The sequence below is a fragment of the Aulostomus chinensis genome, chromosome 6 (genome assembly GCF_037954235.1).
Source record: "Aulostomus chinensis isolate RoL2024-O1b breed Wild chromosome 6, RoL_Achi_v1.0, whole genome shotgun sequence".
NCBI classification, from domain to species: domain Eukaryota; kingdom Metazoa; phylum Chordata; class Actinopteri; order Syngnathiformes; family Aulostomidae; genus Aulostomus; species Aulostomus chinensis.
Window position 1 is genome coordinate 26,863,126 of NC_141325.1, and position 27,524 is coordinate 26,890,649.

The following is a 27,524-nucleotide window of genomic DNA, read 5'->3' on the forward strand; positions in this document are numbered from 1 at the left end:
ATACATTGCATATGTATACTCAATATTGTACATTAACGTTTTATTTCCAGAGGAAGTGAAAGCCAAGGTTGAGAAAAACATTTTATTCTCTAAAATAAAATAAAACAAAATGCCAAAAGCCACAGATCTTATAAGAGCAAGATATAGATTACAATGTAAATTAATTTATAGTCGTATATACGTATATGCCAAAAGTTTGTTTGGAGCAATTTACAAAATAGAGGTACACAACATAAAAATAATAGCCTATAGCCATTTTATCAATATATCCAACATTTTTTTACACACATTCTCGCTTGCAAGTAACTCCCCTTTAAAATTATGAAACAACTATGATTTTTAATGTTTTACCTGCAGAGAGCCCAATTAAATCCAATTTGAATAAAGGCTTACTTAATTATCTGAGTAAAATCCTTACAATAACCAACGTTCCTTCTAAATAATTCCAACAGGTTGCTTTGAGGGCGTTGATTTATCTTTTATTTTGTAATGATAGACCGGATGTAGCTAACGCTGCTAGCAGCGCGTTAACGTTGGTCCGCGGGATGCGTTTACTCTCAGATTTAAGGGGGGGGGGGGGCGAAGGTTTGGAGCAACCCGGAGTCTCGTTGTTGAAGAAGTCTCTCTGCCAGGAGCGGTCAAAATACTTTCTAGGATTCACAGAAATTCTGTGTTTTTTTTTTGTGAGAACATAAACAACTCGCCGTTTTCGCCTCTTTTCTTTTCCTTGGACTGAGTGAAACGAGTTTGGGACAGGCGACAATTTTGGGAAGATGAGAGGACTTCATCGCGGGCGAAGCGTCTTGGGATAAAGGGACTACCAGGCTCGAAGTTACGGCACAGGGCTGCCCTCGCCTCCTATCTTTGGGTTGGTTTTGTAAACTGGGTCACATATAGATATTATTTTTTAACGAAGAGGAAACTTAAAACCAGGGTTTATCGTTGAAATGTTACAGCATTTGAGAGTCTTTGGGAAGTTTTCTTTCCGCTTCATTGATTAGTGGTGTTTTTCAACTAAGGAGGTTTTTTTTTGGAGGAGGGGGGGGCACACGTTGTTTTCTTCCGTTGCACACAAGTTTGCCACAAAAAATAAATAAATATGCGCGAGCTATATTGCTAACGTTTGGACTCAAGTGAACGTCGGTCACCGGTACCGAATTCAAGTCTGGATATTGGATATAACGTTTACTGGTTTTTGGGAACGTTTTCCTGCCTCCAATCTCGGCTCAGGAGTCTTCCTCGTCGGTCCAACGCTGGCTGTCCCGCAGCCCCCCGCCACTAAGGTGAGCTGCTATTTAATTATCCCCTTCATCTGAGTTAGCTTCACTTTATGGCATGTTTACGTGCTAGCTGTTGCTTCCCGGTGGATTCAACTCACATTTGCTACCCAAAACTGTATTTTTACGTTTTAATTCACGACGTGTAACCCCCCCCCCCCCTTTTTACAAATGTGGGCGAGCTTTGGATTTTAGAAGCATGAAAAACTTCCTGATTATTTATGACTAATGTTTCACGGTTTTGCCCTTCCCTACGGAGTGGTTCTAGGCTCCAGGGTCTCCTCTATTTTTGAAAATGAGAGGTACAAACACAAACCCACAAGGCCCAAATGATGTCAGAAGCCCATGTAAAACTAATTTGGATTTTCTCATTAAAGCTACAATCTGTTTTGATGATTGGGTTGAGTATAGAGCACTCATAACAAGCGGTCAAACTAAAAATCACAATCGAAATCTAAACCTCGGTTAGGTTTTGTGGCTCTAATAGTGAGTTTCCTATCTGAATCATATTATTATGATATATCATAGCAGTTTGGCTGTCACTTTTTGTCCCCCATGTATGTATACAAAATGCACTTGGTCCACTTCCACTCTTAGCACTGTTTATTTCAATTTAAGGCTCACACAAACTGCTTAAATCATCCCAGTGAATTTTTACTCACAGCAATTCCCTCTCACAGGTCTGAGGACCTACTGGTTATCCTGAAATTCACTTCCATATTTAAATTCTCAGAGGAAAGCCATCATTACTTCATCTATCACAAAGTCTGGAGGGGCAGCTGATGTTATGTAAAGCTCTGCATGTTAAGCCGTAAAGGAAGAGGGAGAAGATGGATGTTGCAGGAAACTGGCACGTCCTACAGTAAGTTTTCCAACAGGAACAAAGTTTTCTCTGGAACCTTGTAATGAGAGAAAAGTCCTGCTCCTCAGTTTACTTGTTTGCTCCCCTGTCACACAGTTGGTGTCACTTGAGCTCCGACATACCTCGGCCGATACTCGCATTATTGGCTGCCACCAGTTTTTAAGATGACATTCAGGGATGATAAATGTTAACCCGCTGAAGCGAAAGATAGCTCCTTTAAAAGTTTTTGGATTGATGTTGTGCGCATTCAAATTTAGAAATGAAGACCTGAAGGGCTTTAGCAACCTTTTTGTTTACTTCTTGGCAACAAAGTAAACACATTTCAGTGGCAAGAAAGGGTGAATAAATAACAAAAAAAAACAAAATACACATCGTAGAAGGTACTCAGAGGGTGTATCCTACCAAATTCTATTAGTTCTATTTGAGTTACCCTGCTAACATCCTGGCAAACTAACAAGTGATCACAATACATCCTCACAGGCGGATGCCAGTGTGTTTTTGTTGGTTTTTATGCTCCCATATGTGTCAAAGAAACAACAAGTGTTAGAAGATACCCAACATTCTTAAACTGTTTTAGCCCCTCACCCCTCCTTGTCTCAGGACAAATTTAATTCCATGCATATGAACCTGAAATAACGTATGATATACTGTAGCCTATCAGATAAACTTTGTTCACCACCATCATCTTGTTTGCAGACTACCTATGGCAGTCAACCAGGCATATATCAACTGATATGTCGGTGTAGTCTTACAAAAATGAACACTGGTTTTGACATCAACTGTCAGAAACAATGTTATTTTCAATGAATCTTAAGTGTGAGTACAGGCCTAAAATAGTACATTGATTATGACTAAATCTACCACTTTAGGTGAAACTAAATATTACCACGTGAGCTCTGTGAGGCTGAATTTGCCTTTGTTAGATTAACATCGAAGTTGCATTTTTTTGTTGTTGTTGTTGTTGTGTCAGATTTTATTTGGGTGTGTTTTGGGATCCTGTACATATTATTTACATCTACAGGATTTTGTGTCCCTTCTCAACCCCCCTTGGGAAAACATTAACACTTGATATGTACTGAACTCACTGAGAGGCACTTTGGATCTAAGTGTGAACCAAATGGCACCGTGTCAGCTAGCTTGACGTGAATTGTTTTTACATTTGAGAGTAATCTCATGACACTTGATCTCCCTCTGTGGCACGCTGATGGCCAGCCACTGATTGAGATTGTGAGGCAGCAAAGAAAAAACAAAACAAAACAAAACAGAAGTGTCTGTTTGGGTAAAAACTGTAGCCCCAGGGAAGTGGTCTGATGCTCTTACATTAACTGAACCGCTGCCGTGTGCTCACTGTCCTGTAGCTGGCTGGGAGTGCAGGGTAAACTGGGAGGGGGCTACAGAATTTGGGAGCTGAGGAATTTTATGCATGGATGGAATTGAACAGTAATTATAGTGCAGGCCATGTTATGGGTTAGGCCTGTAACCTTTGTCTTTGTATAATGAGAGAAGCTACGTATGTCTTGCATGCTCTAATCTGCTTAGTTTAACCCCTTTTATGTGGCTGATTCTCACTAAATTATTTTGATTACTATTAGTACAAGTATTACTGATTAGTATTAGCTTTATTTGCACAGGACTTATCAAATGTTACAGTTTCTCAGGTATTTGAAAGACAATTAAAACATTTCATTGCTTCTGCAAACAGAAAATAAAACCCCATACTTAGAATCATAAAAAAATGAAATAAAATTCTCAAAATATATTCAAGACCTTTTAATAATTCATATTTTATTTAACATGGTATTATTTTTAATTTGTGCATTTTTTATGTAGAAAATATATTGCAATGGAACCCTTCACTTTTGCTAGAATGTTTATTTTCAAGGCCGTTGCTGTTTATTTGCAAAGCACAGCTTGGATTCCCTGTACTTTTTCAGTCTATTTTGGTTAACATTAATAATCACAATGTCCTCTAAACTGACAATAATAGTGCTTCATAAGTGAAGTATTTGTAATTGTTGAAGATCATGTGAACACAAAGAACACACATTCAAAGGAGCAGTATAACATCAAACTGGTGTGAAGTTTGAATCTCACCTTGCTAAAAGGGTTCCACCTTTTGTCATACGTGAGTTACTGAAGTAGGCGATGATTATTCTCCTGAAACAGTTGATTCGATTTTTCTATTCAGTGACCACAGTACAGGACTGAATCATCAGATGGATCACAAGTGTATTATGTTTTTAAAAGGTGTGTGTGTGTGTGTGTGTGTTTTTTTTCACTGCTTTTGTGGCCATGTTGCAGCTTCAGCTGGTTGTAGCGGAAATGCTCTATTGCAAAAGCTGTCCCTCTGGCACATGCCCATGTATTTCAGCATAAATCTTCATGTTACTGCCTTTTTAGGTCCTTGCTTAAAAACAGATTGTATCCCTAACAAGTGCGGAAAACTTAGTGTAAACTTGTTCTGTCAAATTTACATCCGCACTTTGAGACATACTGGTCCCTATCAGGGAACTGTGGTTGCAATTCAGAAGTTGATTTGTTATTTATAAAGGTCTTTCTTCAAGTCAAGTGTCACCTTCCATCATGATTTAAATAACCAAACAATATATTCTATTACAAGACATCTTGAACAGCAAAACTGACGGCAGAAATCCTCTATGTTTACTTATAGGGTTGGGGCCAAAAAAAATCCATCAGAATTTAAAATGAAAATGCATTGAATTGTAACTTTGTTTGTTTGTTTGTTTCAATAATCATAGCTTTTGATTTTATTGATGTCACTGATCAGCCAATATTGGCAAATGACATGTCAGCCTGTGTTGGTCAGTGTCTGTACTGAGGTCCTTTCAAGTTCAATGTGAGTTCAATGTGTGTGAGCGGATAGTAAGTCATAACAGTGTGTTTAACTCTTGCTCTCATGGGAGTTGGGGATAACAAAGCTTTGTGTCAAACTTTGAAGAAGCTACTTCCTCCTCTTTCATTGACGGATGGTTGTCGTAGTGACGAGCGGCCAGGGAACGTGGTCGGCTGCTCTCTGCGGTTCCTTCTGTCTGGCAACAGAAGCACTTTCTTGGAGCCTGCCCAAAGACTGACTCACCGCTTAAAGCGCCGCAATGACCAAGCTTCTTTATCCCCCTCGGAGCCCCCTGACCCAGCTCAGCTGCTGGAATAGAAGACCATTCTTGGAAAGTGAAATTGAATTGGTTTTGAGGAGAACACAATGACTGTTTCAGTGATGAACACTCACACTAATTCCTCTTAAAGGAAATCACAGCTGCGTTGGGACATGGTTTGTGTGAAAGCAAATTGAGTTTCTTTGACTTAGATCTGATGCTAATGTTGTTTTTACAGAACTCAATAATATATTTTTTAATTGTGCTCTGAGTCTTGACATCACTGCAGTAGGAAAACCCTAAAAATAAGTATTTGTTTACCTCTGGACAACTGATGGAAGCAAATGGTTGCAGGGGGGTCATTCTGTGTTTGGGACCAAAACGTGTAAGGTGATAGATCTCTTCAGTGTGGAAATGATGGCTTGGCAGTCTTTCTACAAGGGTGTCACATAACAGGCTGTAGTTTTTTTGGTCTTTAACAAATTCCTTAAGGGGGGGTTTATGGGGTTTATGGGCATGCGTTAATCTCTGAGGCCAGATGCTGCATGGGTGATGATGCAAGCAGATGTTCATGTGTGGGTCACCCACTGCACTATGCCCTGTTTTTGGGGGGCACTGTACATCTTTCAATTGCGACATATCGGGTAAGGGGGGGGGGGGGGGGGCTTGGTGTAATATTTAATAAAAAAAAAATAACTGAGCATCTCATTCCTGTGGAGAACTGTGCACCATATTTGTGCTTGCTGGGGCAGAGGAAGCTCTGTAGTTTCTTATCAGTGTTTTTGTACAAGAAGACCTAAATGCTGAAGTACTTCCCTTGAACCATGTCACCACAGAGGAAAAAATGTCCTCCCTTGTCCGATGTGCTGAAAGATTCCTGGTTAACAAAAATGTAGATTTTTAGTTTACATCCTGCTGGGTTTTTTTTTTTTTTTTTTTGTATTCTTTAGAGGCTCTTTTACATCCTCACATTCCTCTGATTTTTGTCAAAACAAATGCTTCTTTCTATTTTATCAACTTGTTTACTGTCTGAATTTATATTCCCCCCTTTTTTTATGAGAAGTTTTTAGAAACTTTCACACATGTAATTTTCTTTTGTGTCTTTTACAGTTAAAATCTTTGAATGACCTGCTGCTGATGCCCCAAAGGTCTGAATGGAGTTCCAGTCGCAGAAACACCACCAGTTGTAGCTCCCTCAGCAGGATGCTGATGAGGCCAAGAATACTTCTGTCTCTGGCTTTACTCGCCCAAGTTTTAAGGACCCAGTGTCGGCCTGCCAACACTGATGAAGGTAAGACGCTTTGATTTCTTAAAGCTAAGCAGACTTCCTTTGTAGACACATTTTTAGAACACTGTAGTCACAGTTTTGTCAAATAATATGCAAGCGATTGAACTCACAAACTTATTAAGTTTGACTTATCTTGAAAATAGTTCACTGATAATCAAAGCTTTGTTCTTCGTGCAGGAATGTAATCCTAACACACTCCAGACTTTGGTGAAGTTCGTCCTTTGTAGTCAGCACCACCCTCCCCCAACACACACACACACACAATTGCTTGAGTCTGATGATATTTCAGTCCATGTCAGGGTGTTCTATATTTTTTAAAATGTTGTTTCTGACTATGAGTAACACTTTTTCAATTTTTAGAATATATTTGATTGTATTTTGGTCTAATTAATTGATGTAGTTGTCAAACTAGACAGTACAAGTTAAAGACTTTCCTTAAAGAATTCAGCCTGATCTATTGCACAAGTTCAGATCTGAAGGGGGAAAAAAGCACTGAAATTGAATCCATAAAAATGTGTCTCTTGGATGCGGTCCAGCAGTGTAATAGCTGCCTGGACTTGTGGGTAGATGGTTTTGGATGTTTATGCGCAGCAATCGGAAGTGGCGAGCAGCAAAAGAATACGATAAAGGTGAGCATTATAATTAGAATAATTAAGCGAGAGGGGCTCTCTTGGGCACTAAGCCCTTAAATAAACTTGGCTTAGCTGTGTTTAAACTTACAGTGGGACAGTGAGGAGAAAATGACTCCCATCTGTAGCCCAAGGGTAGCCCCTCTACCTCGAAGTCCCTGCTCCTCTCCTCCTTTGTAATGAGAAGGTATCTGTTGTCACCGAGAGAGGAGTTAACTGCCAGGGAAGCTATAAATTAGTGTGTTTCTTGAAAAAAGGAAAGAAAATGCTACTTTGAGCCCTCCCTTATCCCCAAGGATAGGGTTTCTGAGGAGAATGTTTGTCTTCTAAGGTGAATCATAAATTCCCATTCGGGTGGGGGTGTCTGGTTCATTCACACTCCATCCGGTTCTTAATCACCAAATGGCCAGGTACTATCTATGTGCTTCTGTCCTTTTCCTGCTGCTCCCCCACTGACTTTTGCTTGGCAAGGCTTCACTTTCCCTCTGCTTCCCTGCTGGGTGACGGATGGCTTCAGCTGTCGACAAACAATCACAGCAGAAGCATTTGGTTGCATTCCTTTTGTCTTGAGCTGGGAAGCAAAATAGTTATATGGAAATGGTTTGGTTCGATGCGTGTTTTTTTTTTTGTTTGTCTTGGGGCTTTTTGTTGTGTGTGTTGTTCACAGAAGAAAAGAATATCCCCTGAACAAATTAAGATCATTGAATACCTTAAGGAACCATGTGGACAACCATTTGAATGATTGCAGCTCTTTTGAAAAACTCAAGTGTGTGAACATGAGAAACTTGTTTTTATCGTACAAATGACTTCTTTTCTTCTAGTGGTGACAGGGAGAAAGTGTCAGAATTTATGTGGCATTCCCTGGTGTTTTCTGTGACTCTATGCTCTGCTGTCAGCCAGCGTAGAAGAGCAACTGACCTTTGGATGCAGGGCTCTTCAGATTCAGAGCTCATAGTCTTGAGTAAGACTCTCTTCAGACAGTGATGGGAGCCCAGAGAAACACAGCCTGGCTGACTTTGTGAGAGGAGAAGAAACAAGTGAATGTGATTTACAGGACAGCAATCTTTACATTTCCCTTGGTAACATTATTAACATTTAAAGATATACAAGAGGGTGTTGTGTTAAGTTGCAGAGGGGCTGTATGTTTTCAGTCAGTCCAAAGGTTTCCAAACTTTTAATTGAAGTCAAGGCAAATTCTGTTCTCAACTGTAATGTGATTTAAACATGTTTTTAGGGGCTGGGTGATATGACTTGAAGTCAACATCACAGTTATTTAAAACTTTTATCACACTTGTGATGAGTTAATTTTTTTCTACAATTTTTACACTGCCCTCAAAGTCTGCACTGTTAATATGCTGAACTATGAAAGTAAAAGTATTAAATACAATGAGAAGGAGTTGGTTGGGAGGTTCTAATCCCAAAATAGTATTCCCAATTTTAGGCTAAATTACAGGATAAAAACATCTTGCTGCAAATATTGTCACTGGTATTGCAATTGTTATATGATTTAAAGAAATAAACATTTAAATAACAATGATCATATTTTCCAGGGATCTATATCAAAAGCCCTTTTTAGACACAGAATGGGCCAAATTTGCAGCCCAGTTGAGGTGGGAATTTGCGGTCTTGTCTGTGTGAAATGGAGGTTTAATATTCCTCTTTCCAAAAAAGTTGCCACTTGTGTGGGCATAAACATCTGACGTGACGTGCAGTACAAAGTTGCGCGTGAACAGTGACGTACAACATATACATGAGAAGAATATTCAGCCCTGTGACAGTCTGGCAAACCTCGAAGTGTTCCCAGTCCAACCTCCCTCTGCCGCTGCTGCTGCTGTTGTGGTCTCAGACCTGGTGGTACATTTTTTGTAAGTTTTTCAACTTGCTGGTGACTGCCAAAATGACCAAGCTCCTCCACAACCTTTTTATACAATAAGTCATCCTTCGCAGTCCTGTAAGGTGGTTATCCACGGTCCTCTTGCCAGTGATGGTCAGCAGCTCCCTGATCTAAGCGGTTCCCCAAGTGTTCATCTTGCTGAAGTGACGATGCGTCAGAAGAATATTTAGCCCCGTGACAGCCTGTAAGTTTCAAAACAGCAGTTCACTGCTGTGGCTGTCTGTAGCGTCGGTGTTGACATTCTTGGAGGTGTTTGATGCGTGAGAACTGGTGAGCATTATGTTTGCGTGTTTGCGTCATCATCAACACCTCTGCCCTCCTCGCACCGAGCCAGCACATTAATGGCTTGGATTCACATAGCACTGGAGGCGGCAAGAAGTGAATCCTCGGAAAAGGAATGTTACCGGGCTAAAATTGATCCCCACTCTGTCTGAAACCTCGGACCTAGCTGCAAAAAAGACAAGTGAGTTGGTGAAAGTGCCGAAAGAAAGATATTTGAAGACTGTAGCCACAATACCATTTGGACGATGGAAAAATCTACCAACTCGGTATACTTTATATAGAATTGTACATTGCATACATTTTGTTTTGGCAAATGCTGCACTTCCTTTGATTTGGATTTTTGGATTTCATGAAAATATTCAGAATGATTCCTACCTCACATGATAAACTATATGATGAATATGATAAAGTTACGATGTATCTCATTTATTTAGATTTCAGTTGATATACATCTAATTGTAATTTTTAACTCTTTTACCAAATATAGGGTAGTATGAAACTGTTCCTATTGCATTGTCAAAGCCTTTGTAAAGAGAAAAATAAATGTTGCTTTAGGATTCTTTTCTATCTAGAATTTTCGCACAAAAAGGGAAAGTCAGACATACAGTTATCACCACACAATAGAAGACACAAAGTTTTTTCCCAATAAAATTGTCATGATGACAGGTTTCCACATAACAGTTGAGTGAGTGTCAACACTTTCATACACATGTCAATAAAAGCTTAAAAAAGAAATGGATTGTGATGCTGAGTGTCATTTTAAAGGCATTTGTTAGAGTTTTTGGTTGAATAGGGTGATTACACCCTTTGAATGTGTCCACAGACCTGGAACCCAAAACATTCACGTCTGTGCTCATTGTATCCTGGCCTCATGTGTTATCATCCTCTGTGGTTAGTTAACATTTAAAATATGCATAGGCCGCACGCCATGCGAGTAATCCTGTCTGTTTGTGTGTGTTTGCTTTTCTGACAACCATTCATCCTTGCACGCGATGGATCCAATTAACAGCACCATAGTTAGCATATTCAAGCTAAATCTCCTTTTTTTTCCTTGTTGGGTTTCCAAGTCGCTCGATGCCCCTGGCATCTCTTTGTCCTGTTATAACCAAAAGTCTGAGGACAGGTGCCCTCTAAATCCACCTTTATATGCCGTTATTCAAAACCATGGTTAAACCTGTTTTAAAAAAGAGGGTAAAAACACACACCTCAAGTTCACAAGTACCCGAACTTTTAAAACAATTGAAACGCTGCCTGTGCTTCCACACAAGAAGATCTGCACAGTGTTAATGGAAAATGAGTTGAAACTTTCCAATGATCCATGATTTTACTTTTCTGGAAGTTACAAAAATGTTAACAAGCAGCTTCCCCTGTCTGACTCTTCAAAAATGAATTTTCTAGTACAGCAGTCCAATGTTCTGAGCAGAACTTGGTGTACAATACAAAACATTCTTAAGTAGCAATTAAAACAGTAAAAAAAAGTCAAATTTTTGTAACCTTGTAATTAGTGAGTCTAAAATCATGTTGCAGGAGCCGGCTAAAGTATGCCTTTGCAAACTATTTTTAGGTAACAGTTGGCTCTTCTCATCAAGTCCCTTGTCAATGCGACAAATCTTTAGAAGAACAGATAAGTTAATGTGGTAATAGACAAAAGGTTTTTATCTTTCAAGAGTTCCTGATAATTCCCGTGTTTGTCCATTAAATGCATAATTTGAATGACAATAGGCCAATTTGAAGGTTAACTTTGCTGTGCAGAGTCATCCTTGTAGCTCCCAACTGTTAATCCATGCTGATTGCCAGCACCTCATTTAGGAGTGAAAGGGTCCTCCACTGGAGTGCTTTCAGGAGGGACACTCGCTCTGTGATTTTTGTTGGGGGGGAGGCCTTGCTAATAGGCATTGTCCTATTCTTTTGCTTCCTGCCAGTCCTGCCCTTTGTCTCTATTCAATTCCCTCTACACGTCACCCACCCCTTCATTCTTGTTGTGGTCAAGTCAGCAGAGGAAGCTGGCATTTTTTCTGTGTGCCACCGCAGAGCCTCAACTAGCTCGACTTTACTGCATTCAGCCATCACTCCAGTGAGAGCAGGAAATCCCAGAAGTCATTCATGCGGCATATTGCTTCCTATCATGTAGCCAGAGAAGGTTTCCACTGACTGGCGCCAGCATTTTGTTGTAGTTGATCTTGAATTTACAGACTATTGAGCTTTTTTTACCCCCCACTTCAAAACTGATGGTCAGTGCTTTCTTCTTCCCCCAAATTCCTTTTATTATTCATGTAATTAGGATGATTTTAAATGATGTCAATCATTTTCCCCCCATAGTTGGAAGAACATATGACAGACTACTCCAGATGGACTGCTCCTTGCAAATATAGTCCTTAATCCATTTTAATCCAATCATAGCTCCAGAAGGATTAACTGAGATGAAGCATCCTCCGATTCAAAGGAAATGCTGAAAACAAAGTTGTGAGATAAGTGTGAAAAGGGTTGATAATAAATTCAGTGTGACTTAAATAAGTGTTTACTAATTTTTCTAAAGGCATTTCTGGTCAGAGAAATGAAAGCGCTGCCTTTTTTTTTTTTTTTTTTTTTAGCTAGCGGTTGCTCTGACTACATTGTGTCATATCTTACTCAAGTTTAAAGTAGGTTGTCACAGAAACACAAATGGTCCTGACTGTGGCCCACAATAAAGCAACAAGCAAATTTTACAGCTTTTATGGGTGTTTTTATGATGTCTGCAGCCAGATTAACAGCTGGGATGTTGACACAGCTTTATCGGTGGCATCTCCATTTAGAGGGCAGGGACAAAAATATGTAGGACAGCCCCCACACAAAGCACAGAGATTTTGTGTATAAGGCTACATCCAGATTGGATCACTGAAGCCCATCACTACATATGTCTCTTCTACTTTTCCCCCTTTGGCCCTTTTTTTAGGAGAAAGTTGATCCTACCCCCTGGCCCCTTTTCCTGCTGGGATTAAGGGCCTGTCAGACATATGTGATCCAGGAAATACCTTTACTAGGCCCAAGTGGGGTCACCATAGCAACTGGCACTAGAACCTGCCGCTGCAGGCCCTCACTCGCCCGCTTGCTCCTGTGCACATGCTCACTTGCTCACTCTCTTGGGCTTGTTCTTCCCTTTTATTGTTTGGTGGCCTTTGTTATGATGGTGGGAGGGATTAGTCTGGTTGGCTGATGTTTTCCTGAGGTTATGCTACGTAGATGTGCTTCGTGTTGTGAGGACACATGTTTGGAGACACATCTAAGTTTTTCTGAAAAATTTATTTTAATTCGTTTTGCGATAGGGTATTCGCCCTGGTGGTACTACTTCAAATATCGATAGACTGTTGGCTGAAGTTTAAGGTGCTGAGTTGTCTTTACTGGCTGAATTAGAGAAAACTAATTGGCAACTACTTTGAAACCTCAAATCGGAGGACTTGCTGATATCGTATATTTTATTTGATAGGAAACTAAATATTGGGATGTTCCTTGTTGGTCAGACCAAAAGTATCTGGCTTGTGGAAAAAAATGGGACTTTATTTTTGACATGTTGCAAACTAAAAAAATTAAAATGGATTATTAGTTGAATTTGCAAGTTTCACAAAATATTTCAATCAGTTGTAATGGATTGCTTTGATTGGCCTTTTGGCATGGAGGTGTGATCTGAGAGCTAGCCTGTCATGATCTTTACCTTTGTAACTGGACAAACAACACTATTATGATGGACAACGTGTCAGCATAATTTGGTTACCCCCTCCCCCTTGCAGACTATGTAGTCATTTAGAATAGGGGGCCTCAGGTGTCCCACTCTGTGATGCCTCCCCTTTTTTCATTCCTCTAATTGGATTTCACCTTCCTCTCCCAAGTAGCTCTTGCCTGCATGACCAGAGGGCCTTGACTCATTTGAGATGCGATTTAATTTGAGGAAGAGGTTAGGTAGGCGGTGTGTCAGGAGGAAATCGAGGAAGGACTTTTCTGCTGTCTCTCGTCCATGTTTTATGATTGAAGTAATTTTGGGGTTTACTCCACAGACCCTGCCCTATTTTGTGTGAGCTTTTTGAACATTTTCAATAGTGTATTGCCATCACATGCTATTTATTTGTGCTGTATTATCAGGAGTAAGGAATACTCCTGGTAATTGGCCTGTATATAATACAGTTTGAGCCACAGATATTATCTTTACCTTGAGTTCATATAGCTTTATTATCGTGTTTGTAATTACCAGTCTTTTCCTTTCCCCACTTTGCCTGCACAGTCTCTGTGGAAACGCATGCAGAGCTGTTCACCCTCTATCTCGGTGATCGTCTGGATCTGAGCTGCTCTGCCACGGACTCCCTCCATGCCGTCAACTGGACCAAAGATAATGTGGCAGTAGTCGATGGAGAACACACACGCATCCGCAACGGCCAACTGGAGATTGAGACGGTGGAGCTGGCAGACTCTGGACTATACACATGCACCACCTTTGGCAACCATAGTGTCTACTTCAATGTCACAGGTAAAGTCACACAGACAGGCCAGATGGTCTAACAGAGCATCAACTGTTATGATATTGCATCACCTATAAATTTTTTGGCTTTCATTTCCTATTTTTTAAATTTGTTGTTTGACAAATTGAGTCATGTGTTGATAAGTGAAAAAAAATAAATGTTTGGTATACTTTTGTCTCACCAGTTGATACCTTGGCCTCATCTGAGGATGAAGATGAGGATGAAGAGTCGTCGTCAGAGGAAGCGAAGCTCTTAGGCAGCCAGAAACTGCTTCGTAAGTGAGCTGATGCCTTCTTGTAAAAATGTGGCTACATGGAATCATCATCACTGGCTCACCCAAAGTGACAGTTATGAGTAACTGTCATAAGTGGTTGCTCAGTTGATTGCGTTGTGATTCAGCCATTGCTGGTGTGTGTGGTCACGGTTGGTTGAATGATTTCACTCTGAATCAGAGGCCTTTTCACTACCCAGTGACAGCTTTCACATGTGGAATGTCCACATGGTGACTAATAGTGGTTAAACTGAGATGTGTCTTAATTTGTTTAGAGGGCAGTTCAGTTACTCAGGCCTTGTCATCTGGCTAGAACAGTCTGCTCGAAAGAATCGACCAGCTGCCAAGTTTGGCTGGCATCCCAATCACAGAGCTTTATCTGCTCCTGGAAATTAAACGACTGTCCTTAACTGGGCCAATTTTGAAGGCATAACATCTAAAAAGTTTTTTGTTTTTGTTTTGTTTTGTTTCTAAATTCAGTTCCATCATGGACTCTCAAATCCTGACCATAATTTGAACGACTTTTTTTGGGGGTGAACATGTATTTTGATGTGTGAGATTGAGAGTTACAAAAGAGTTTTGACCTTTAGTTTGATACAGTTTGTTAAATAACACAGTAAAACTTAAATATTTTCTCTTTTTTCCTGTAGCAATGGCCCCACAATGGGCTCATCCAGAAAAAATGGCGAAGAAGCTTCACGCAGTCCCAGCTAGTAAGACCGTCAAGTTTCGCTGCCAGGCCAGTGGCAACCCAACACCCACCCTGAAATGGTACAAGAATGGGAAGGAGTTCAAAAGAGACCATCGCATTGGAGGTTTCAAGGCGAGTAAAATCTACTCCGGAAGGTCCCCCCTGCGTCTGCGTAGTGACCACCCTTTAGCATTTCTAATTCGATCACACACGTCTCTTTGACCAGTGCGGATGTGTCGGTGATCTCATCCCTACATTAGATCACCACGTCCTCCCCTGGAGTCAGGAACACTTTCTGGAAGTGAGAAGCAGATGCAAAACAATGCAAGATGAAATCTGATGCCACTTAAAGGAACGATGTGCCATAGAAAGGATGCCTTCAGGAGGGCAATCCTAGCCTTTCATTTGGACAGAAGAAACCACTGGCTGGCCTCATTTTCTGTATCAGTGCATCATCTTTTCTGTAATTTCATCCATGCAATAATTTCACATGGTCACATAGGATGTGTCCTGTGATCGCGCCTTTGGTCAACAGCCCCCTGTTTATCTACACTGTTGATAAGGTTATAACAGTCATGATAAGACAAAAGTTACCCAACTGATGGTTAATGGATATTTACCAGATTTCTCATAGTAGTGTCCTTCACCAGCTACGGCTCCCTGTACTAACAGAACATCATAATTCAGTTTTTAAGACTTTTCTGAGCTTTAATGCCCCAGGTCATGTCTTTTTTTTGTTCTTTTTTTTAAGCAAAGATGGGTTATGGACTATCATTGTATTAATCCATGCCCGCTGTGTGGTTGCTTTCATATTAAGAGACAATTATTATTGGGTTGTTTTTTTTTTAGCTTCCTGTATTCAGTATCCAGTAGCACAGGTGTAGAATGTATGTAGTGGTTCAGAGAACTAGAAACAGCCCAGCTCCTCTCCATCTGTTCTTCCCATCAAGGTGTAGGCTAGTTCAGCCTTGTCTAGTGCTTCCTTAGCCCTTCTCCCTCCCCAGCTGGGACACATTTAGGAGTTTCCTCTTAGCTGCCTGCTCCCATACCCCCCCCCCCCCCCACACACACACACACACACTCTGTCTCTCTCTCCCTCTCCCTCTCTCTTCCTCTCCCTCTACCTCTCTCTCTCTCTCTCTCTCAACCCAGCCCAGCCCAGCCAGGCAGCACACTTAACCATCTGGCTGCTGTTTTTTCAGTCAAGGTGCAAAGGTCTGCATCAGCCGGCCGGGGATGTCTCTCGTCCCTCCCACACTCTAGTTTTTATGGCCAGGCTTCTATTGTTCATATGTATATATCGTCTGCTCTGCATAGAGACGTGCAGGAGGAAGAGAATAATGTAGACCACATGTATGAAGCCAAGCACAACACATCTGGCAGCAGGCAGCTGGTCTCCCTCATCACGTTTGAGCTAAATGAGGGAAACTGTATGGCTCAGTCTCTGTATATGCATGTTTGATGTTGCCATCGCCCAGAGGTTTGTTTCTTAATCACACAATGCTGGTCTTGGCAGATTTATGGAAGAAAAATTATAACATGTCTTGGGAAAAAAAGGAGCCACTTATCAGTTGGTGCTAATAAGACAGGTTAGGGCAGATGTATATAAAACATGAACCCAATTTTCCTGTGGTGTTTTCCTGTTGGATAACACAAAGATCCGCTGCTTAAAACATCCGTTGTTGGCAACAGGGAGAGTGAATAGTCCTGCGTCTTGTAATCACATTAGCTGCTCCTTTTCAATATTTACGACATTTCATATTGTGATAAAGCAGATGAGAGAATATTTTGCTTTCAAGTTTTTGCTTTGGACAAATCTAATGCAGTTGAGCTCTAACATGATTATCTCCTCTGGTCTTATTTATGTCAGTTGATTTGATTCAAACTTTTTGAGCTTTGACTTTGAGAGTCAGCAGTATAGTTTCTAGAGCTGGCATTGCTCACTGATTGTCTTTCTGGGCTTTATGATAAGATATATTTATGAATTTGTTTATTGATGTCCTGTCCCATGTGCAGGTGCGTGACCATGTGTGGACCATCATCATGGAATCTGTAGTGCCCTCTGACAAGGGAAACTATACTTGTGTGGTGGAAAACCAGTACGGCAGCATCAATCACACCTACCAGCTTGATGTTGTTGGTATGTATTGTCTTTGTTTCTTATGTGATCTCCATCTTTTCTTACAGATTAAACTCCTTTTGGATCAATGCAGTAAAATATAATCCCTGCAAAATTAGGACAGATGTTTTTTTTTTTTTTTTTTTTACATTTTAATTCAATTTGGATGAGGAATCTTTTCTAATATCTGTCTAATAGGTTTGTGTTATTAATCTACAAACAGGACAAATGCTTCCTTTTTTCACCACATCTTGCCCATGTTGTTGTCCATGCCATGAAGTTGTAATGAAAAGTGAAGTCGGTATATTTGAGTATGTTTATGGTTTAAGTCACTTTTTCATGTTACTCACGGTGCAGATGACTTCTTAACAATTTAAGGCCTGCTACCCAAGTGATTATGCCATAATACAGCAGTTTTTCTGACCCAAAACACTTTGAATGAATTTATGCCTATTTGCGGCACATTAATCCAGCAGAAACTTCATTTATTAATGTAGAAATGACAGTCGAGCCTATAAACATTAGTTACTGTGACTGAGTGATGCTAGCCACTAATGTAATGTATAAGGTAATGTTGTAAGGTTGCAACAACATTTAAATTACTCATAAAGTTATCTTTCATTTAAATATTTTGAACACCAGATAACAGGACTGGCCAACCCCATGATTGAAAAGCAACATAACATTACCTGCAGTAACTGCACAGGAAGTGGCCTCATCTAATAGTATGTTAGCACTTTTAACATTCTGTTAATTGTAGCTGTTTCATTTAGACTGAAATGACATAACGTGACTAAAGGTAACATAAAAATGTTTTTAATACACGACCTCTTTCATGAACATGATTTCAGCCTGAGTCATGTCAGCTTCATTGGCAGTAGTGGTTGCTAAACAGTGAAGAAGATAACTCAGACCTCTTGTCCCATGCTACCTTACAGCTTCCTCAAACTAGCGGCAGAAATTTCGTACCCTGTGCGTCAGTATTTCTTGTTTCTGGTATTACTGCACCTTTCCAAGCAACCTTGATCATGGTTTGATCATCTGTTAAGCATTCATATGGCCCCTGTTTTCTGCTGGAGTATTTTTAACGATGATCTTCAACACAAAAAGACTCTGTCTTACTTTGTTTATGAATAATGAACCTAGGTCGCCTTCTTGTCAGCCATTTGATAAATTAGCACATTTTCTTGTGGCTTGAGTGATGAATCCACACAACAGAGGGAAATGATTACCTGTCTAAGACCTGCCCTGACTCGCTCGCTCTCCATTGGTCCTATAAATCACAGTCTTTCTCCTTCTCCTGTCCCCTGGGCTTCACCTGCCCTTTGTTGAGGCCAAAACTGATGTGTGGTGATATGGCCTCAGTGAAGGCAAAACTTTGACTCAAGCGATTGTTAAATCCCTGCGGATGTCTTGGTCAGAAAAAGCCCAGACGGTTGACACTCTGCCAGAGTGTTAGCTTGTAATTTTACTTTGGAAAGCTATCAGTCATGAATATGGAGACACAATGATGTTGAATTTATTGTAGCAGTTCTAGATGAGACTCATGTGTTGTAGCCAACTTATAATAATTACACAAGTGGCCGATTGCAGGGGAAATAAATAGATGATAAAATGAATTGTAGTTTTTCCAGATTAAGCTGGTGTGTTGTCTTTAATCAACCAAATTTGAAGGAAGAGTCACAGGAAAATTCAGTTTTGCTAGTTCCATTCAAGTTTGCACCTTCATTGAGATCCAGATGTTTAATACTCCTCCTTCCTGCAATCGGCCATTTCCAGTAACAAAGCAAGGTTTTATTCCGCTTGTGTTTGAATATAAATCAAGCGTGTGCACTTTTTGAATCGGTACACTTTATTGTTTTTTATGATTCCCATTTTATGCCACTGCACACCTCACCTGTAAGCTAACATCCATTTGTGTTTTGGTTGTATTGCAGAGCGCTCTCCTCACAGACCAATCCTGCAGGCTGGCCTGCCTGCTAATCGCACTGCAATTGTGGGCAGTGATGTTGAGTTTGAGTGCAAGGTGTTCAGTGACCCTCAGCCTCATATCCAGTGGCTGAAGCACATCGAAGTTAACGGGAGTCGTGTTGGTCCTGATGGTTTGCCTTATGTCCGCGTCCTCAAGGTAGGAGATTATTCCAGTCCTGGTGCAACAAAACCTCAGTTACAACACTGACTTGTGAACAATGTGAACATCAACTGCTTATGAAACAAAATGTGTTTTTGCTAGGGATGGAAGTTTGATCCCGTTTGCTTCATCTTTTCTGCACATGACATTTTTTTATTTCCAGCATTCTGGGGTCAATAGCTCGGACGCTCAGGTGCTGACCCTCTACAATGTGACTGAGGAGGAGAGCGGAGAGTATATATGTAAAGTGTCCAATTATATAGGAGAGGCCAATCAGTCGGCCTGGCTGACTGTCACCAAATATGAGCCCACAGGTAACCATCATGTAGCAGCACAAGACGACACAGTGGAGGCACTTCTAAGACCACCTGGAAAAACCAGGACCGTATAACTCGAGACAACCTCAGCTGTTTCTCTCCTCCCACCCTCCCTCCCTCAGTTTTCTCCCTCCCTCTCTCCTGCCTCAGTGCTCCTGACTGTAAATGACGCTATGGAAAATTCCCAGCAGAACAGTTGAAAGTGTTTAGTCTCAGGTTTATGTTGGACCCATTCTCCTTCCTGCCCCATGCCTCTACTGTGCCCTCCTAATATGGGCCTCTTTGCCATCTTCTTCTATTAATCTCGCTCCCTTGCCCTTCAAAGCTCTCTCTGTCTGGACTGCCTCAGTTTTTTTCCAGTTGTCTTCCTTCGTTCACCTATCTTCCACAGACCCCCTGTTGTTTGTCTAATGCTCTTAGTTCAGATAAGTGAGTATGAGACCTGTCAGTGTTGCCCTGTTCTGCTGTGGAGTTTTCCATGTTGCCCATCTCTTGCATGTAGAGATGAAACTGAGGTATTTGATGTGGTGATGGGATGGCCCAATGTGGGGTCCAGCAGTTAACCTAACCAGCTCCTCCACTAACAGAAACTGGGGGGCTCTTCCTGACAGAGTCCTCTGCAGGGGCTCCTGGCGATACTTTTTGGGCAGATGGTGTTGGAACGAGGAGAAGAACACTCCTCTTTCCCTTTTCTCTTTCAGAATTCTTTACTCATGGTTCCCTTCTCCCTATTGGGCCTCTTGTTGGGTCTGCTTCCTTTATTTTCTAGACCGCTGGCCTTAACACCACGGACAAGGAAATGGAAGTCCTGCAACTGAGAAATGTGTCTTTTGATGACGCTGGGGAGTATACCTGCTTGGCGGGCAATTCTATCGGGTTCTCTCATCACTCTGCATGGTTGACCGTGCTTGAAGGTATCAGTGGTTCTGTCTCTTGCTCCTGAATTTCTTTCTGTGACTTTCACTTCAGCCTGGCTGTCCACCTTCACATTTTTCTGAATTAAGTCTTTTTGACTTGAGTTCAATTGAAAAATGTGAGAGGAAGCCAGGGCAAGTTACTAAAAATCCCTGTGTGTGTGTGTGTGTGTGTGTGTGTGTGTTTGTGTGTGTGTGTGTGTGTGTGTGTGTGTGTGTGTTTTTGTATGTGTGGGTGCTCAGCATTGCGCCGCCTTCATCTATTCTCTGTAGATGAAAGTGTGGGCCATGCTCTGCTGTGTCTTCAATGAAATCAAGGAATGCCAAACAAGCCGCCTTCTTAGTCTAACCTCAGAAATAATCCAAGAAATATAAATTGACCGATAATTCTAAGCAAGGTGACTGAAGAGTTCTTGAAATTGGGCAGGTAGAACTTCATAGAGGCCTTGTTTGGCAGCTCTCACCAGATTTCACTTTGAACTGTCTTCACCCTTCTGCTCTTTAATTGGTGTTTGCATTTGATTTGGGGTAAAGCTGATTTTCCTGGACAAGCACTACAAATGACATGTATTCCTGATGTCATATCCTGCTGTGTGCACAGCGGCTGGCTCTGATAATTGGCCTGCTGTTTGGGATGTGCCTCATTCCTGAGGGTTGGAATGGGCATTTGTCCAATTATCAAGCTGCTTGTCAGTCAGCCTCTTCACACAAGTGCAGCTCACTTGTGCTGCTGATGTCAGTTTGGCAGCCTTGGTTTGGGATGTAGTTCAGATGGTTGGAAAGGTTACTTTGCAGTACAGCACAGTGGAATGTCATCATCTTTGTGTAAACATGGATGTTAACCCTTGTGCTTAACGTGCTCATTCCATCTGACATGGCTATTCCAAGAATATCATAGAGAAGATTTGATTCAGTCAGTGTAGACCTCGACAATCATGCATAATCAGAACTGGCATCTCTATCGTCTCATCTCCCCCACACAAAGCCACATCCCAAGCCAGCGTATGCCCTGAATGAGCTGCCTTTTTCCCTAAAATGTGGAATCTATTGCACCCTGACTACTGGTGTGAATGAACGTTGGTGCCTTTTATGGAACGGGAGGATAAAAACAAGATCTGAATTTGACTTTTTTTTTATTAGATTTAATTTTTAAATTTCATCAAGTTTTCATTATATTCAATTTCTTTTTTCTCATTACAAATGGAATTAAATTTACTCATCACTTAAGCTTTTGTATTGAGCTCATGCTTCGTTGCATGCTCTTTTAAACCTACAGATAATGTAATATATTTAGTACAGTAGAAATGATGTGCATGATGTGCGGTTTTGAAACTGTGTGTGTGAAGTGTTAGTCCTTTGTTTAAAAGTCAGATCCTTTGCACATGCTTGCTCATTTCCGTAGCATGCTAAATGAATTAGGTGTTTATAGTAAAACATTGGATCACTTGAATTATGCTCAGGCGCTATCATGGCCTAATGAAAACATGACAGGCGCATCCAGTGCCCCAGTGGGATGGACGCTCGAGCAGGGAGAAACTGAGCAAAACGTAATGAGATCCACAGACCAAAGACCTGTTCAAAAATTGTCTTTGTTGTAGGTGAAGTTTAGTTGAGAGTAACGTCCACAAAATCTTATAAATGTGATTTTATCACACTGTCAAATAGACAGATTTTTCTATGAAACTACAAAAAAATGAATTCATCAATCACAGTTGATGAGGATGATGATGATAGTAATATATTTTAATATGGGCGTATTTCCTTGTACTCAAGGTCACCTCACAAAAGCAAGTAAAAAAAACAAAACAGTGAGGTGTAAGAGAGTATAAAAGTTTGGAAACGCGGGTTTTCAGTCTGGAGAACCAACAAGTCGTATTTGGTATGTATTAGTATTTGGACCCTGGACAGGTCGCCAGTCCATCACAGGGCCAACACCTATAGACAGACAACCATTCACACTCACAGCCACACCTACAGTCAATTTAGAGTATCAATCAGCCTCGTCCCCTCTTGATGTGTTTGGAATGTGGGAGGAAGCCGGAGTACTGGAGAGAACCCACGCAGGCACAGGGAGAACATGGAGACTCCACACAGAAAGAACCTGTGCTGGAGCCGGGACTCAAACCTGGAGCCTGCCCACTGCACCACTGTGCTGCCCCGAAATATTTCCTATATGTCATATCAGGCAGAGATAACTGTGGAGGAGCAAGCTCCTGGTTCTGAACTAACTAATTATGTGAATGCATAATACATACATCCATACTTGCCTGTACAGATCCTGTATTGTTACTCAGTACAAGCAGGCACTTCAAATACTGTTATTAGAGCCTGGCCAGTTTTACTCAGTACACCCTTGATAATCAAGTACAGGTGACAAGAGTTATAACCATTAGACACATGTAACCTAATCTTGTATTGACCTACTCAAACTACAAAAGCAGTTTTATCAGTCCAATGTTTTTATTCAACTGCCAGTCTGAGACCACCGCCCACACTTCATCTTTGTTCAGCTTACACATCGGGAACACCACAGCAGCAGGTTTCATCAGGTGCTCCTGCAACAATCTATGAAGGGAGGGTGTGCATTTCCTATCTGTTCATTATTCATTATTTTTAGACAAATCAACAATCATACACTGTACACCATGTTGAAATGTGAGGAAGGATATGACTGCCGCCCAGGCCCAACTAGAATTAAACAGCGGGTTAGTTTCTGTAACAAAATATGGTTGTTTGTCCCTTTTTATATCTCCTTGGTTTAGGATATTATAACCATTTGAAAATCTAATTCAAAGACACAATAATTGTTCTAGTCAAGTTTGTAACCATGTTACTGTCAAAGGCTCTGGTTTTTAAACATTGCAGCTTTGTGTGTGTGTGTGTGTGTGTGTGTGTGTGTGTGTGTGTGTGTGTGTGTGTTTGTATTTGGGCTGGCAATTTATTTATTTTTTTAATCTTAAAAGAGCATGAAAATATTTAGCATTGGTTGCTGTGTACTGTCAGTTCAGTCATGACAGCTGACACCACCCCTTCCCACCCCTGTCACTGTGCGCTCCCCCATCTAGCTATCCGGCACGAGCCTCCAACCAACCACACCTACCTGGAGGTGGTCATCTACTGTGTGGGCTTCTTTTTCATCGCCGTCATGATTGCCATCGCTATTATTGTCAAGATTCGCACTTCCTCCAAGAAGAGTGATTTCAACAGTCAGCTGGCAGTCCACAAGCTAGCCAAAAGCATTCCTCTGCGCAGACAGGTAACAGAAAGTAGATAGGGGGTTTGGAATATATTTACCTTTTCTTCCTCTTCTTTCTCTCACAACATGCCTTTAGCACAACTCTTTATAATCAAAACTTCCTCATATTTTGTTGCCATCATCTGATTAAAAGTATGCCTCCATTGAGTGTTTCAGGCATCTCATGTCAGGTAGGTACAGTCTTCAAGAAGAGACTTGTTTTACATCCTTGGAACACTCTTCTTCCGCTCACTGTGATTAGAGGATTTCCTGCTATTGGTGTGTGTTTCACTATGAGGGGAGTAATGTCAGACTTCTCTCATTCAGGTGTCTGTGGACTCGAGCTCCTCCATCCACTCAGGAGTGATGCTGGTTCGACCCTCCCGTCTCTCTTCCAGCGGCTCACCAATGTTGTCAGGAGTGTCTGAGTATGAACTTCCACAGGATCCTCGCTGGGAGCTTCCCAGAGATCGGTATGCCCTGGACATCAGCCACCACAATGTTAGAAAAGTCAGAGTCTTGCCAGAAAGTTACTAGGTTGAAATACCCACTTGCTCCAACAGTCACTGGCGAGGTGCCATGAAGCACAGGGTCCGCATTAATTGTAGTGCTGTGAAATAAAAACAGGGTGTGTGAACGTAGCTACAGATACTCTCCAATGACTACTATGATCTTTTCCTACTTGTTTACAGACTTGTTCTTGGGAAGCCCCTGGGTGAAGGCTGCTTTGGTCAGGTGGTGATGGGAGAAGCACTGGGTCTCGACAAAGAAAAGCCAAACCGTGTGACTAAGGTTGCAGTTAAGATGTTGAAATGTAAGTAAGCTGTCTTAAAAAAGTCGTGTGTGTGTGTGTGTGTGTGTGTGTGTGTGTGTGTGTTATATACAGCAACGTGGGTGGATTGGCACTTAAAGAGAAAAGATCATGGATTAAGCATAGCCACAGATTTAACTGAAGCCTCAAGTCCACCCTTCTGCAAAGAGAAAACACTGATGAACAACTACAAAGACGTCTGCCATTAGGTCGCTGCCACCATCCAACATGGCAGCTGGTTAAAAATCCCAAATAAATCAGGATGTAGGGAAAGGATGTATGTGTGTTACCTCAAATGATTTTCCCCAGGGAAGCGTTTGGCAAGACAAAGTAACTCCTTTAAGAGCTACAGGTGACACAGGGCCTATTGATACTCTATTTAACTGCATTCTAGATATCAAGTCATGGATGGCAGAGAACTTCCTACAGCTCAACAGGACAAAACTGAAGTTTTAATCATTGGCCCTGAAGGCAAGAGAGAGAAACTTTAACCAAAACCACAAGATTTTAAACCTTCACAATCTGTAAAGAACCTGAGCGTCATTTTTGACTCTGAGCTGAATTTCATTCCACATATCAAGAATATAACTAAGATTGGTTTTCATCATCTTAAGAATTTAGCCAGAGTCCGCCCGTTCCTCTCTCAGGCTAACACGGAGGTGCTGATGCATGCTTTTATTTCCAGTCTTTTAGATTATTGTAGTGCCCTGCTCTCTGGTCTTCTCAAAACAACCATCTATAATCTACAATTCCTCCAGAATTCTGCAGCACGTGTGCTGACGAGGACCAGAGGGCGGGAGCTCATTACAACGGTTTTAAAATCACTGCATTGGCTCCCCGTGTGCTTCAGGATCAATTTTAAGGTTCTCTTAGTAGTTTTTAAGTGTCTTAATGAACTTGGCCCATCTTATTTATCTGAACTGCTTTTATCATATCAACCTTCATGGACCCTGAGGTCCTCTGGCACCGGCCTTTTAGTCGTTCCAAGGTCCAGGTCACAAAAACCCACGGGGAGGCTGCTTTCAGCCATTATGGCCCAAAGTTATGGAACAGCCTGCCAGAGAACATCAGGACCGCAGAGACTGTTGATGTTTCTAAAAGGAGGCTCAAGACTCACCTTTTTAGCTTAGCTTTTAACTGATTTAACTGCTTTAGTCTCTTTTATCCTTTAATTTTAACACTATATTTTATTGTTACTTTTATCTTTTAATTATTTTATTCTACTTTTTCATTAGCTCTTAAACTTTTAGATTTTTTATATATATATATATATATATATAATATGTGTGTGTGTTTGTATATATATATATATATATATAATATATGTGTGTATATATATGTGTGTGTGTGTGTATATATATGTGTGTGTGTGTGTATATATATGTGTGTGTGTGTGTATATATATGTGTGTGTGTGTGTATATATATGTGTGTGTGTGTGTGTATGTATATATATGTGTGTGTGTGTGTGTGTATGTATATATATGTGTGTGTGTGTGTGTATGTATATATATGTGTGTGTGTGTGTGTATGTATATATATGTATGTCATTCTGATACTTTAATATTATTGTAATTTCTGTTCTTTCCTATTCAACCTTCTTTTAGTCTTTTAGTTTTTAGCTCCAGTGTTTCCTCGTGGGGGCCCTCCACACTGGGAGGTGTGTCTGGTCCCCCCACGGGGGCGTCGTCCTTGGGATCGTCCAGGCCCGGAGAGCTGGGGGGCTCTGCATTATATGTGGAGTGTACCCTGTCTGTCTGGGTCGGGGGGTCTCGGTGGCAGCGCTCCCTGTGGTTGTGGGCTGTGGTATCTCCTGGTGAGGATGGCTCCCATAGGTGGTCTTTCCTCACTAGGATTTTCAGTGCCCTGCCATGTTCCTACTTACAGTCAGTGTGTGTGTGTGTGTGTGTGTGTGTGTGTGTGTGTGTGTGTGTGTGTGTGTGTGGAGGGGGGTGGGGGGGTTGCATGCGTGTATGTGGTCATGTGGGATGGGAAGGCCAGGTTCTTAACATTTATTGTATTGTTTTATATTGTATTTAATGTTGCCTGTTTTTCTTTTATTTCTGTGAAGCACTTTGTGTTGCAATTTCTGTATGAAAAGTGCTATATAAATATAAATGAACTAAACTACAGTGTTGGTGTATATGGCTGATTAATTAACAGTACAATGAGTAACTCCCCCTAACATGATTTATTTCTGATAAAACCTCCAGCTGACGCCACAGAGAAAGACCTGTCAGACCTGATTTCAGAGATGGAAATGATGAAGATCATTGGGAAGCACAAGAACATCATTAATCTGCTGGGAGCCTGCACACAAGATGGTAGGAGCTACTGACCTGCTCAGGCTAACACACACACACACACTCACACACACGCAGCCATGTTTCCAGACACTTCCGCTGTGACCCCTAGTTTGAGAGGGCAGCAGAAATAAACGATTCTGACATCAGCTTCCAAGCTCACAGTTTGAATTGACCGCAGCCGCTGCTGTTTCTCTCCAATCATCCTGCCTAAAGAAATGAAGGCAAATCGACCTCTAATGGCCCAACAGCCCCTTCACGCTGAAACACAAGGATCCTCATTCACTTCGCTCTCTTCATCAACTGCTTTGACTGACAATAATGCAACAATGCAAACTATTATTTATCCAAAGTACATTTCAGAGTATTTATTAGCTCTGCCTAAGAGGGCAGATTTTTGATTTTGTCCCCAGTAATCACATTGAACTTGTACATATACACATCACGAATGAAGATCAATTTATAATCACAATCACAAAATATGTATTTCATTAGAATTAAAAAAAAAAAAAAAAATAACCTGAGAGTCCTATTTTTGTTAAGGAACTAAAACCATTTCAGTTTTTTGTGAAGTTGCTACTTTTCTGATTAAATTGATGATCTTTATATTCTCCAATTACTGCTAGGTCCCTTATATGTGATTGTTGAGTATGCATCCAAGGGCAACTTGAGGGAGTACTTGCGTGCACGGCGCCCACCAGGCATGGAGTACTGCTACAACCCTGACCAAGTTCCTGTGGAGAACATGTCCATCAAAGATTTGGTGTCATGTGCGTACCAAGTGGCCCGAGGCATGGAGTATCTGGCTTCGAAGAAGGTAATGAAAGAGCACGTCTCCCTTTTCAAAAAAGTATTTGGACTGCAGACATTCCGTTCAATCCTGGGTACTGAAATACTGATC

At 41.1% G+C, this 27,524-nt stretch overlaps 1 protein-coding gene across 5 annotated transcripts in view; it reads left to right on the forward strand.

The window, feature by feature from the left end:
- The first annotated feature begins 580 nt into the window (after window positions 1–580).
- Window positions 581–27,524, forward strand: part of fgfr1a (fibroblast growth factor receptor 1a) — a 30,005-nt gene continuing 3,061 nt past the window's right edge. The window contains exons 1-14 of one of the 5 annotated variants that reach the window (XM_086207260.1): window positions 581–1,283; window positions 1,958–2,139; window positions 6,363–6,543; window positions 13,598–13,840; window positions 14,017–14,106; window positions 14,754–14,926; window positions 16,811–16,934; window positions 18,851–19,041; window positions 19,208–19,358; window positions 23,341–23,537; window positions 23,838–23,983; window positions 24,203–24,324; window positions 26,534–26,644; window positions 27,250–27,440. In XM_086207260.1, coding sequence (XP_086063386.1) covers window positions 6,390–6,543; window positions 13,598–13,840; window positions 14,017–14,106; window positions 14,754–14,926; window positions 16,811–16,934; window positions 18,851–19,041; window positions 19,208–19,358; window positions 23,341–23,537; window positions 23,838–23,983; window positions 24,203–24,324; window positions 26,534–26,644; window positions 27,250–27,440 — 1,893 coding nt within the window. In that variant the 5' untranslated portion in view covers window positions 581–1,283; window positions 1,958–2,139; window positions 6,363–6,389. Of the gene's footprint in view, window positions 1,284–1,957; window positions 2,140–6,362; window positions 6,544–13,597; window positions 13,841–14,016; window positions 14,107–14,753; window positions 14,927–16,810; window positions 16,935–18,850; window positions 19,042–19,207; window positions 19,359–20,130; window positions 20,276–23,340; window positions 23,538–23,837; window positions 23,984–24,202; window positions 24,325–26,533; window positions 26,645–27,249; window positions 27,441–27,524 lie in introns of all 5 variants that reach the window. The other 4 variants (XM_086207259.1, XM_086207262.1, XM_086207261.1 and 1 more) reach the window with 4 other exon arrangements.